Source organism: Melopsittacus undulatus, chromosome 2, assembly GCF_012275295.1.
Source record: "Melopsittacus undulatus isolate bMelUnd1 chromosome 2, bMelUnd1.mat.Z, whole genome shotgun sequence".
Taxonomy (NCBI): domain Eukaryota; kingdom Metazoa; phylum Chordata; class Aves; order Psittaciformes; family Psittaculidae; genus Melopsittacus; species Melopsittacus undulatus.
In genome coordinates, this window is record NC_047528.1 from 113,985,559 (window position 1) to 113,997,729 (window position 12,171).

General features: G+C 44.2%; 1 protein-coding gene across 3 annotated transcripts in view; it reads left to right on the forward strand.

The window, feature by feature from the left end:
- Positions 1-433: 433 nt before the first annotated feature.
- Positions 434-12,171, forward strand: part of WARS2 (tryptophanyl tRNA synthetase 2, mitochondrial) — a 39,183-nt gene continuing 27,445 nt past the window's right edge. The window contains exon 1 of one of the 3 annotated variants that reach the window (XM_034074432.1): positions 434-528. In XM_034074432.1, coding sequence (XP_033930323.1) covers positions 475-528 — 54 coding nt within the window. In that variant the 5' untranslated portion in view covers positions 434-474. Of the gene's footprint in view, positions 529-923; positions 1,073-12,171 lie in introns of those variants that run through there. The other 2 variants (XM_034074435.1, XM_034074434.1) reach the window with 2 other exon arrangements.

The following is a 12,171-nucleotide window of genomic DNA, read 5'->3' on the forward strand; positions in this document are numbered from 1 at the left end:
TTGCTGATTAAAGACGACTGAGGGACGCAGAGGTGGGGATCTCCATACAAGGGCCAGGCTGCAGATCTCTTGGTGAAAACGCTGCCGCGGGCACACTCCAGATGCCCGAGGGGAGCACGGGTCGGTGAGATCTCAGAGGTTATACAGGGTCGGAAGGGACAACCCGCTGAAAAGGGCAGTTTCAAGGGCAATGACACAGGACCCGTAAGGAGACAGGCGAGACACCCCACAAACAACGTACAGCCTGACAACTCCGCTCCCGGTCGCCCCTACAACGGTCACGCCTGCGCTAACCACGCTCAGCGGTGCTCAGCTGTCACCTGATCGCTTGCCTTCCGCTGTCAGCATTACGCATGCGCATTCGCATTAAAGCCAACTGTGCGCCCGCTGAGTAGCGCATGCGCGGAGGCTTTAGGGCCCCTGCCCTGTCTTCTTTTACCCCTTCACCCCCCCAACACCCTTCCCGCCTTTGCCATGGCGACACCGAGTGGCCTGATCCGGGCCCTGCACCGCGGGACCCTCGGCCAGGTAACCGGCCTGGGGCATCAGGCACGTCCCGTGGGGTCCCTTCCAGGGCTCCCCGGCTTCGGCTGAACCCTGCGCTCCGGACGCGATCGGTCCCACCATCAACCCGCCCCCTGTGGAGCAGACTGGCTCCGCGCATGCGCGGTGAGGAGGCCGGGGCGGTAGCTGCGTGGGGTCGGGCAAGGCTGGGGGGGGCTGCTCCTCTCTCCGCTTTCACCCTGCCCTTCAGTCTGTCCCGTCCTTTCTGCTGTCCAGGCGGTTGTCTCTGGCGCTTCTCAGCCGTATGGGCTGCTGCTCTGCGGGCACACGGAGCTTGGGGCACGGGAATGAGGGAGGGAGAGAAGTCTGAGCCAGCGAGTGAGATGTGGGGGCTCGCCTGGTCCGTGCCCTCGGGGTAGTTCAGGCGCTGAGTACTGCGGGACGTTATTTGAGGTTCAGCGTTGGTCTTTACGTTTTCCTTAGAGCATCATTTTCCGGCTTTAAATGTACCTACAGGCCACAACCACCCGTCTTCTCCAGCAGCATGGGTGTCTGAACATCAGAGCGTGTATGTCAACCCTAAGCCTTGCTACTTGCACATCCTTGATGGGGTGTAGTAGTAGTTAAACTTGCTCAATGCATATGGGATTTGCATTGTGAGGAGCAGGAGCTTGCCTGTCTTCCCCCCATTCAATGACAGATTTGAAATAGAAGAGCAAATGGTTGCATTGGTCTTATTTGGCATGATACTTCTGTATGGGGAGATACCCTGAGTCAGCCGGTTTGGGTAGGAATGTATTCAGTGAGTGTGTATTTATAGGCAGCCTTCTTCATAGAAACTTTTCTATCTGTGAATGATTTGCCTTACCAGTCTGAGTTTTTATGTTGCTTGTAGTTTTGCTTTTAAAATTAGTCAAAGAATTAATAAGCTGATGACAATAATACTACATGTTGAGTCATTTTACTGAATGTTTGTTTCTCTTAGCTGGACAATTCTTTGTCATTAACATTGTGCTTACATTCATGTATCATCCAGATCCTGAATGGTATACTATGTTTCTATGATGGAATGCTGTCCAGAATGGGGGCAGGATAGATGTGTCTCATATTTATTGCTTGTAAGGAGACACAGAATAAGGAGATCAAAAGTGGCTTTTGGTTTCTTGCTGTAATCCCTGCTAAGTGTAACCTTACAGCAGCTGAATTCTATCTGTTAACCACAGGGCTGTTACTCTGAGAATTTCAAGCTAAAGCACAGCACTCATACACAAAAGGTTGGTGTGTATAGTGGTGAGTAAACTACAGGTTCCAGAAATGCTCGAATTATTTCAGAGCTAGGTTTTTAAGGGTAAGCATAAGAAAATAAGGCAGTTACGTCTCAAGACAGCTAATAGCATGCGAATGACCTTGATTCTGCTCTGTTGAGGAGGTGGAGTGAGAGGAAAAAACGTATGTTTTCCCATATGAAACTTTCCTAACCAGTTTTAACTATATAGAAGGCCTAAACAGTCTTCATATGACAAACTCAATCAGGTTTTGGGTGTTCCCATTCTCTTAGGTGTTTTGATTTCATTTTACCTAAATCTTCCTAGGTTTTTAACAACATTTGAACAGTTACAGTGTCCCTATATTTTGTTTGCCAAATCAAACAAACTGCAGCTGTTGCAAAGATGCCTCAAAGAAGTCTTTAGTTTTAGACAAGAACTACAAAATGCCTTGAAAAATATTGAAAGGGCTTGTGTATGCTTATCTTCCAGTTACTCATGATGGCTCTTTGAGATCTATTCAGTGTCCTAGGAGGTGGCCTCCCCTGCCTTCATTCCTTTAGCAAAGGATTCCAGTTTATCTTACATAATAGAAAAATCTGCTATGAGTGAACTTGACTCTGTTACAACTTAATGTTTGCTCTGATATGAACTTCTTTGTCACTTCTGAATCACCCATCAGATCAAGTTTACTTCTCAGGTGCTTTGTCACCTGGTTACTGTTACCTGATGTCCTTTAGATGTGATAGGTCTGAGAATGGACTTGCTTCCTGCTATTCTTCAAATGTTTTCATTTAAAACCCAAGAAGCCCAAAGTTAGTGTTGGTGATGTGACTTCCTACTGCCTTCCCCCAGATAACAGCAGTGATCTGAGTTGCTTCTCTGTAAATATGCAAGTCCAGTATACTGTGGGCTTTTGTCACTTTTCTCTCACTTCAAGTGCCTTCTTCTGTCTGGAAAGAATTGCACTGGAATTGAAGTAGTACTTCAGTGCTTCTTCAAAGGAATTGGAAAAAAAAATCGCTTCCTAATTTATGCTGGTTTTGTTGCCAGACTGGACTTCAGAGTATTTTTACTATTAATAACAGACAGTTTGGAATACATCATGTATTTGCTGTGTGCTAATGAGGAATATTTAGATTTCAAGCTGGATATACATTTTTCTTCTAGCTTCAGCAGTCTATAGCTACTGGCACCCTTATAGCTTTAATGTTTAAGCTTTCACTAATGCAGACAAAGCTGTTTTAAGGAGTAATTTCTGTGGTTTCAGCTTTGTTTCATTGTAGTGCACAGTTCATCCTTATGCTGGCTTTATTATGCTGTGGAAAAGTTCCTCTATACTTTTTGTTGTATGTATTTTTAGTACACACTAAAATTTGTAGGCATAATATATGTGATTAAGAAAAAAGTAACATTTTGTTGGAGAGATTAGTTATATTATGGGCATCTTGACTTTTAAGAGCTTATTTTCAAACTCTTTGATTTACTTCTCTTAAGTGGTCTCTAAACTAGGGTTATACGAAGTCATTTTGTCAAGTCTGTTTCTTTGATAAGGCACTCTTAAAAATGGTAACTAACAGGTACGCCATGAAATAATTGATAACATGTTGAAAAAGCCAACTATGGTATAACCTGTCAGTAGGAAACTTTAATCCAAGGTGATTCAGTTGGTGTGTGACATGATAAAATAGGAATTAGGTTTAGTCCTGTCAACAAAGCTCTAGAATTTGCTGCTCGGTTAAATCTTACTAAATCAGGCCTCACACTGTGTCAGCCAGTGAATTACATCAGTATCTTCAACTGATAATCTCTCTGGAGCCTTACTGTTGCAAAGCCAAATAATTTAAGACCAGAAGCGGCCAGTAGTCAAATCCTAGCTTGTGTAGGCTTTCTTTTCTCCAGTTCAGACTTTAATTACTATCATATCTGCTGATGTTAACAGCAAAATCCTACGTGAATGAAGTAAAGATAGGGACTGTTTGTGCTTAGGTGGTTACAGAAGAAAATCTTACCTGTCGGCAGTACTACCAATGCCAGTGACTAAACTGTGGAGCATCTTTCTACTGTTGTGAACTCAAAACTGTTGGACAGGGTATCCCTTTTTCTTCTCCCTACTCCATGATGGACTTCTGATTTGCCATGGATTTGGGTTTGTGACTGTCCCCATTGTAGCATCTCTTTTTTTTTTTTTTTTCTAGTCAGCATAAAGTTTTGAAGTAAAGTGCTTTTGACTGAGAAAAAAAGCTGGAAATGCAAATAACCTGTTAAATGGCTGTTTCCTGGTGCACAGTATGGTGGGGTTCACCATGTTCTAAACTATGGGACCTTTAGGAAAGATCTAAGTGACTTGAGAAGTGCTTTCCAAATACAAGTGGCCTCTGTTGTGGATTCATATGTAAAAATTGGTAGCTTTTTTAGATTTACTTTTCCTGTTTTCCTGAATTATAACTTTTTTTGCTACTGTTGTTCTTGGGCACAAATACTAAAAGTTATTTAGTTAACCAACTTCTTTCAAAACCAGCTGCAGTTAGAAAAAGTTCCAGTCTTTGGATTAAAGCTCTTGTGTCCCCTGTCCAGCTTGGAATGCAGGTCTACGATTCTCTGATTCTTTCCTAATCAGTCATTTGTTATTATTTGAATCACTAATTGTTTTATATTTAATTCTCTAGGGAAACTAAATCTGATCTTTCAGTAAAGTATTCAAAACTTCTCTAGGCCAGAATGAACCCGTTAGTTGTGTATCATTTTCAGAGCTAAAGGGAAGTTAGTCTGCACTGTGAATATGTTTCTTGGGTCTTCACTGGGTTTGACAGAAATCGGCTTTCCACACAAATTTATTAGAACCTACTTATCTGCCTTACTTAATGCCTTGTCTCTGATGGATTCTGGACTCTGCTGTAGCTGCACAGGAGAGAGCACCCACTGTAGACAGAAATGAAGGATCTTTGAGGCGTGAACGGGTCCTATTCATTTCCTTAATGGACTTCTAACAATAAAGTCTGCCAAATGTAGATTGTTTTAGTAGGAAACAGCCCCTTCTTCTGGCATCTTGGCAGGGCTTGGGTAGAGTCCCACCATTCTTTCTGCCTCTGGCCCTTGTTTTCAGTCTCTTGGCTGAGCCTGTTTTTTCTCTTGAGAGACTTCTGGTTTTATTAACTTGCTTTTGTACAGTGAGGTTAGTGAAAGATGCAACTCTGGCAGTTCTGGATGCTGAAGGTCTGTGTAAATCTCTCCAGTACGTATGTTGGGCAAACATATTGTGAATTACACAGTCTGTAGTGGATCACCTCTGTCTCTACACCGCAGACTGGGGGTCTTGTTTCACACTGCTTCCTTGGCAGCTAGAATACAATTTACCAATACAACAAATGCTATTCTAGACATTAACAGTTCATTTTTCCATGACACAAGTTGTGGTTTTGCTGGGATTCTAGGTTAGATGAACAAATACTTTGTGGAGTTGACTCAAATTACAGGAGGATCAGAAGCTGACGTGAAGAAACCCCCTTACCACGAAGTCAGTTAAGTCATAGATTAGAGCACAGATCTTTTTGAGCTCTGCTGAGTTCGTAAGTAGTGAATTGAAATTGTTTTCCTTTTGGTTATTTGAGCCGTGTCTATAACAATGGCATTCTTGGAGTCCACAGCTCAGACAGCTCACAGAGAAGATCTGATGTTTTCTGTTGTATAAGACAAATCCGTATATCCACTGGACAGATTAAACACATTTTTGCTCATGGAGATAGTCACTTTGAAAGCAGGCTGAAGTTCTCACCACAAGGGAAAGGAAATAGATACATATTTGTACATATGTAGACATACAAATGAACAATGAAGTATATATACTTTTCATTTCCTTCATTCTTCTGCTGAAATGTGATGATTGCTAGGAGAAATGAAATGTCTGCTTTTACTGTTAACTTGGAGTTCTTTGAATTACACTTCTTGGAGCTGGCAGAAGTCATGGAAAGGTGAAGATTACCCCATTGCTTTGGTAATATCTGCGTGATATCTGACTGAAGAATGAGTGTTGTGTGGAGGGAGCACTACTGGGGTTTTCTCAGTTTTCATGGTGTTGCACATAGGTCAAGCACTGTGTACAGTTCTGGTGTCCTTAACGTAAGAAGGATGTGGAGCTGTTGGAGCAAGTCCAGAGGAGGCCACAAGGATGATCAGGGGACTGGAGCACTTCCTGTACGAAGAGAGGCTGAGAAAGCTGGGGCCATTCAGCCTGGAGAAGAGAAGCTGTGTGGAGACCTTAGAGCAGCCTTCCAGTATCTGAAGGGGGCTACAAGGGTGCTGGAGGGGGATTCTTCATCAGGAACTATAGAGATAGGGCAAGGGGTGATGGGTTTAACCTTAAACAGGGGAAGTTCAGGTTAGATATAAGGAAGAAGCTCTTTACTGTGAGGGTGGTGATGTGCTGGCACAAGTTGCCCAAAGAAGTGGTGAATGCTCCATCCCTGGTGGTGTTCAAGGCCAGGCTGGACAGAGCCCAGAGCCTTGGGCGACATGGCCTAGTGTGAGGCATTTCTGCCCATGGCAGGAGGATTAGAACTAGATGATCTTAAGGTCCTTTCCAACTTAAAGCACTCTATGAATCTATGTTATGAACTATTAGCAGGATGCTGATGTTATCTTCATAAACAGGCAATAACCCCCTTCTATGCTTCATTTTTATTTAGATGGCACTTTGAGAACTGTATAGACTAGGAACTTTTGTTTAAATTAACTTCTTTATAAATATGGGGTTTGCAGCCTTAGCGTGCATATTGCAACATGGATTGTGTGCTGCTTGTTGATATTCAAAGTGGGGTAAGCCTGTCTAGTTCACCTGCTTAGGTGGGTGTCACTGTTTAAATTCCTGTGCAGAAAAATCTCAGGGTTGGGTAATCCTGAGTTTCCATTTTTGAGGCTCAGAGCTCCTGTATAACTTCTAATTCCCAGAAGTATTCAGAAGTGGAAGTGATAGGAAATTCTATATGTACTTCCACTCTGACAGGTAGACTATCACAGAATCATAGAATAGTTAAGGCTGGAAAGTATCTAGTTCCAAACCCCCCTGCCATGGGCAGGGACACCTCACACTAAACCATGTCACCCAAGGCTCTGTCCAACCTGGCCTTGAACACTGCCAGGGATGGAGCATTCACAAATCCTTGGGCAGCCCATTCCAGTACCTCACCACACTTACAGTAAAGAATTTCTTTCTCATATCCAATCTAAACTTCCCCTGTTTAAGTTTTAACCCATTAGCCCTTGTCCTGTCACTACAGTCCCTAATGAATAGTCCCTCCCCAGCATCCCTATAGCCCTCCTTCAGGTATTGGAAGGCTGCTATGAGGTCTCCACGTAGCCTTCTCCAGGCTAAACAGACCCAACTTTCTCAGCCTGTCTTAATATGGGAGGTGCTCCAGCCCCTGATCATCCTCGTGGCCTCCTCTGGACTTGTTCTAACAGTCCCATGTCCTTTTTATGCTGAGAACACCAGAACCACACACAGTGCTCCAAGTGAGGTCTCACGAGAGCAGAGTAGAGGGGCAGGATCACCTCCTTTGACCTACTGGTCACGAACCTTTTGATGCAGCCCAGGATACGGTTGCCTTTCTGGGTTGCGAGTGCACACTGAAGCTGGCTCATGTTCATTTTCTCATTTACCAACACCCCCAAGTCCTCCGCAAGGCTGCTCTGAATCTCTTCTCTGCCCGACCTTTAGCTGTGCCTGGGATTGCTCTGACCCAGGTATAGGACCTTGCACTTGTCATGGTTGCACTTCATAAGGTTGGCATCAGCCCACCTCTCAAGCGCGTCAAGGTCCCTCTGGATGGCATTCCTTCCCTCCAGCGTAACAACCGAACCACACAGCTTGGTGTCATCGGCAAACTTGCTGAGGGCACACTCAATCCCACTGTCCATGTCAGCGACAAAGATGTTAAACAAGACCGGTCCCAACATCGATCCCTGAGGGACACCACTCGTTACTGGTCTCCAGCCGGAGATCGAACTGTTGACCACAACTCTTTGTGTGTGGCCATCCAGCCAGTTCTTTATCCCCTGAGGGGTCCACCTATCAAATTGATGTCTCTCCAATTTAGAGACAAGGGTGTCATGTGGGACAGTGTCAAATGCTTTGCACAAGTCCAGGTAGATAACATCAGCTGCTCCACCCCTGTCCATCAGTTCCATAGCCCCATCATAGAAGGCCACCAAATTGGTCAGGCAGGATTTCCCCCTAGTGAAGCCATGCTGGCTGTCACCAAGCACCTTGTTGTTTTACATGTGCCCTAGCATGCCTTCCAGGAGAATCTGCTCCAAGATTTTGCCAGGCACAGAGGTGAGACTGACTGGTCTGTAATTCCCTGGGTCATCCATTTTCCCATTCTTGAAAATGGGGGTTATATTTCCCTTTTTCCAGGAGTGGGTCATAGTCAGTGGGACTTACTAGACCAGGCAGCCTCTCTGCAAACATCCCTGATCTGTGCCCCTGGTAGGCAACACACCTCCCTTGAGGCTGGGTCAGGCTGACAGATGGGTTGGGTGCCTCTGTGCCTTACAAAGTAGAGCCCCTTACTACTATGACCTGCCACTTTTTCCTGGCAGCACCAGAAGTGATCTTAACCAGTGCATCAGCTGGTTGTTCATGTATATGTGGCTTTGAATCCCACCACTCTCGCTTCTGGTCACATAGAGTCAGTGACAATACCATACCTTGGTCTTCATAGTGTCTTCCTCACAATCTGGATGCTGAACTATTAATCTCAGTTGGAAGGTCATTGGCCAATATTCAAAAGCATGAAGTTGCCAATTTCTTCACAGCTCCCTAGGCTCACCATCTTTCCTTTGCCAGGTGAATGGCTCTGACTGGAATCCACCACATTAGCTGTGCTTGGGAAAAGACAGAGCAACATTTCTATGTCAATAAAAGACTCCAGGCTTCCTGGTGCCACAGATTCACATGGCAGCTACTTCTGTCACTTTCTTTAACAGTTGGAGATGCTCTAATAACCCTGTCCTTTAGCAGTGAGATTGCTAAATGGCATGTTTCAAGCTTATCCAACAGCAAGAGCAGGTCTTTTCAGGAATTCTACCTTAATCCTAGGTCTCATGGGCATTTACTTCCCTGCTCACCAACATTGCTTTTTTACATTAACAGCCACAAAGAAATAGAGGGAGGTACAAACTTTTGATGACAGAACCACTTTCTGCTATCATTCCTAGAGAGATATAGCCACATTCTTATAGCCACATCAAAGTTTCTTTCAAAGGTGGTCTTTGACTTCTACTTGAATTGAGTTATCCATTTGCAAATATTTTTCTTGAAATTGCATACTTGCCAAGATGTGGGAAGACTTTACCTAATAGGAGTCCATAGGGTGCTTTCCGTTTGCGTGGAGGAACAAAACCATTTCAAACATTTCAAAGCCTCTTCGTTGCTTATGTAAGGGGAGGGAAGGATCCAGCACCCTGAATTCCTGATCGAATCTCATTTTGCATCTCTGCTGGCAACAGATTAGCCTGTGCAGTTTCTGTCAGCAGGAATGAGTGCACATTCTGCTCTTCATACATTTCCACTAAGGTTTTTGGGGTTGTGTTTTGGGAGTTTTTTTGTTTCATTTTGTTCTGGTTTGTTGTTTTGGGGCTTTTCTTTTCTGGAAGATGTCCACAATTAAGGTCATTGCAGAATGGAAGTAATGTTAGAACTTTGCATGTTCATCAAGCATTAAGCCAGGTCAGAACAGCCAAAGGTTCAGTCACTCCCTTCAGAGGGACGTTGTTACAGCTGGCCATGCAACATTGATTGTAAGTCTCAAGTAGAATACTCACCAGTACTCAGAGTATTACACATCTCTGGGATACCTGCAGTATGAACAGCTTCTTTTACACTGACATACTCCAAAGGGTGCATCCAAACTGGGAGTTAGTCATTTGCCTGGTTTGCTGTGGGCCAGTCTGAGTAATACAGGTAAGTTAGCAAGAGGGCTCTCATCTTTGTAAGAGAGCAGCAAGCCTCACACACCAACTAGGGAAGTTTCATTTGCCATTTCTGGACTCAAGGTGTGTAAAGAAGCAGTTGCTGTGACTTGGCTGGCGTGTGCTGTGCCCATTCTAGTATTGCAGGTAATATGCTATAAACTTCTACGTGATTTAGGTCTCAAACATGATAAGAATTAGCTGTACTCCTATAAATCCTCCCATGTACTGCTTTTTGGTTTACATTCCTTAGACATTAGTGACTGAGGGACAGACTTGTTTAAGCAGTGGTTTATTGTACTAGTGCCTGAAGATGCCCATCAGATATCAGTCCTACAAGAGCTTCCTCTTATATAAGCAAAGAATCTGCTCTGTATATAGAAAACTTCATCAGTTATAAATTCATTCTGCTTGTTCAATGGCAATACAGACACTATACTGATCCTGGTTTTAACTCAACCTCAGATTAAATTCCTTAGGGAGAGAATATAGCTTATATTGACTTTTGGGGGTCAGTGCTTTTATCTAAACTAGGGCATCCAGATGAGCTTCTGTGCTCCTAGACACAGAGACATGCCTTGACCACATTCTCTTTGAGGCCAGGACGTGAGCACAAATGAACACCTCTGTGCCCCTCATTTATTCTTTAGCTGGTTTTTGTCCTTTGTGTGGAAATAGCACAATCTGGTGATTTCAGAACCAACCTGCACTGATAAAACCAGTTTAAATGTAGTCTGTGAGTACTGTCTGCCTTGAGAAAACATTTGTAAAATTCTCTAGAAGTCCCTGATACAAGATTGCTTGTTAGGTCTAAAATATTTAAATTGCTTGAGTGTGCTGTCAGCAAGTTTGCAGATGACACCAAGCTGAGTGATGCATGCAGTTGACACTGCCGAGGGACAGGATGCCACCCAGAGGGACTTGTACAGGCTTGAGAGGGAGCTCACGAGGTTCAACTGGGCCAAGTGCAGGGTGCTGCACGTGGGTCAGGGCAACCCCTGGTATCAATACAGGCTGGGGAATGAAGGGATTGAGAGCAGCCCTGAGGAGAAGGGCTTGGGGTACTGGTGGATGAAGAGCTGGACATTAGCTTGCAGTGTACACTTACAGCCCAGTGTATCTCAGGCTGCATCCAGAGGACCATGGCCAGTAGGTCAAGGGAGGTGATTTTGCCTGGCAAATAGCATCTTGTTTTCTCAGACCACTTCTTTGCTTTGTCAAGATCATTTTGAGGCTTTGTCATACTTCCATCTTTGTGAAATCAGCTGCAGATTTAATGAATGCTCTTTATTTCATTTATTTCAGTTTACTAATGAAGGTATTAAAATATCAAATAATACTGGACCCAGGACAGAACCCTTCAAAACTGTTTATCTTGCCACAATCACTGTAAGCCATCAGTAAGTTCTAGTTTTTTGGGGGGGATTTTTTCTGTCCAGTCCCACCTCCAGCATATAATACCATGTTCTAGGTGCTATTTCTCCATCTTGGTGGAAACAGATAATATTGGAACTTTGTGAAAATCAGGGTAGAACCTTTAGTACTGCTTCTCCTTGTGCTATAGAAGGGCATCACAATGATCTGGTATCACTAGTTCTTGAGAAATACATCTGGCTGCTGTTAAGAGCTCTAATTCCTTCAAAGCTCACTGTGTTTTCCCAGGAGTTAGAGTTGAGCTAACTGGTACAGAGTAGCTTCCCTTAGGTGAGTTCCCTCAGGAGTGTCTCTGCTCCCTCCCCAGCCCTGTTGCTACTGTGCCAGGACTGCGTCTGGATCAGCGGTTCTTAGACCTGGAGAGAACTGTTTCCAGAAGGCATTTGTGCCCTCAGATTTGAAAGTTTGCTTGCTGCTTCCTCTTCGCTTGTGCCACCTTCTCCAAGCAATGCCTACAGTACTGTAACTATCAAATATTCAGTTTCAGGCACTGTGTGCATCATCTAATGGACTTGGAGGCAGCACATACTGAACTGGTGTGACCTTCATGCCTTGCCTGGCTGGGCAGGATGTTCCTGCTGATAGATCAGGACACTTAGCTCCTGCTGCAATGTCCTGTCAGTGAGGCGCTGATTTAGTTTCTCTCTTCACACCTTTACTTGTGTGGTAGCTGTGACAACATAGTGTTATTAAATCCTTTGCCCTTTCACTGAGTCTGGGTGAAATGGGCTCTTAAGGCCTGCACTCAGTGGCAGTGCTTAGGTTGTTTGATTGGAGAAGCTTTATTGCCTTAGCTTAAGAAATACCAGTGAATGGTTTGAGAATAATTAATGCAAGGTTAAGGCTAATAGGCTGCTGCCTGTCTTGGACCATCTGAGACCATTAATTGCAGCTCTATATGCGTCTTTGAAACTCAGGAGGTGCAGAAGGAATGCATGTGTCAGCATGCATTGGACTTGCTCTGTAACTGAGCCTCTTTGTGGAATGACTGAGCTCT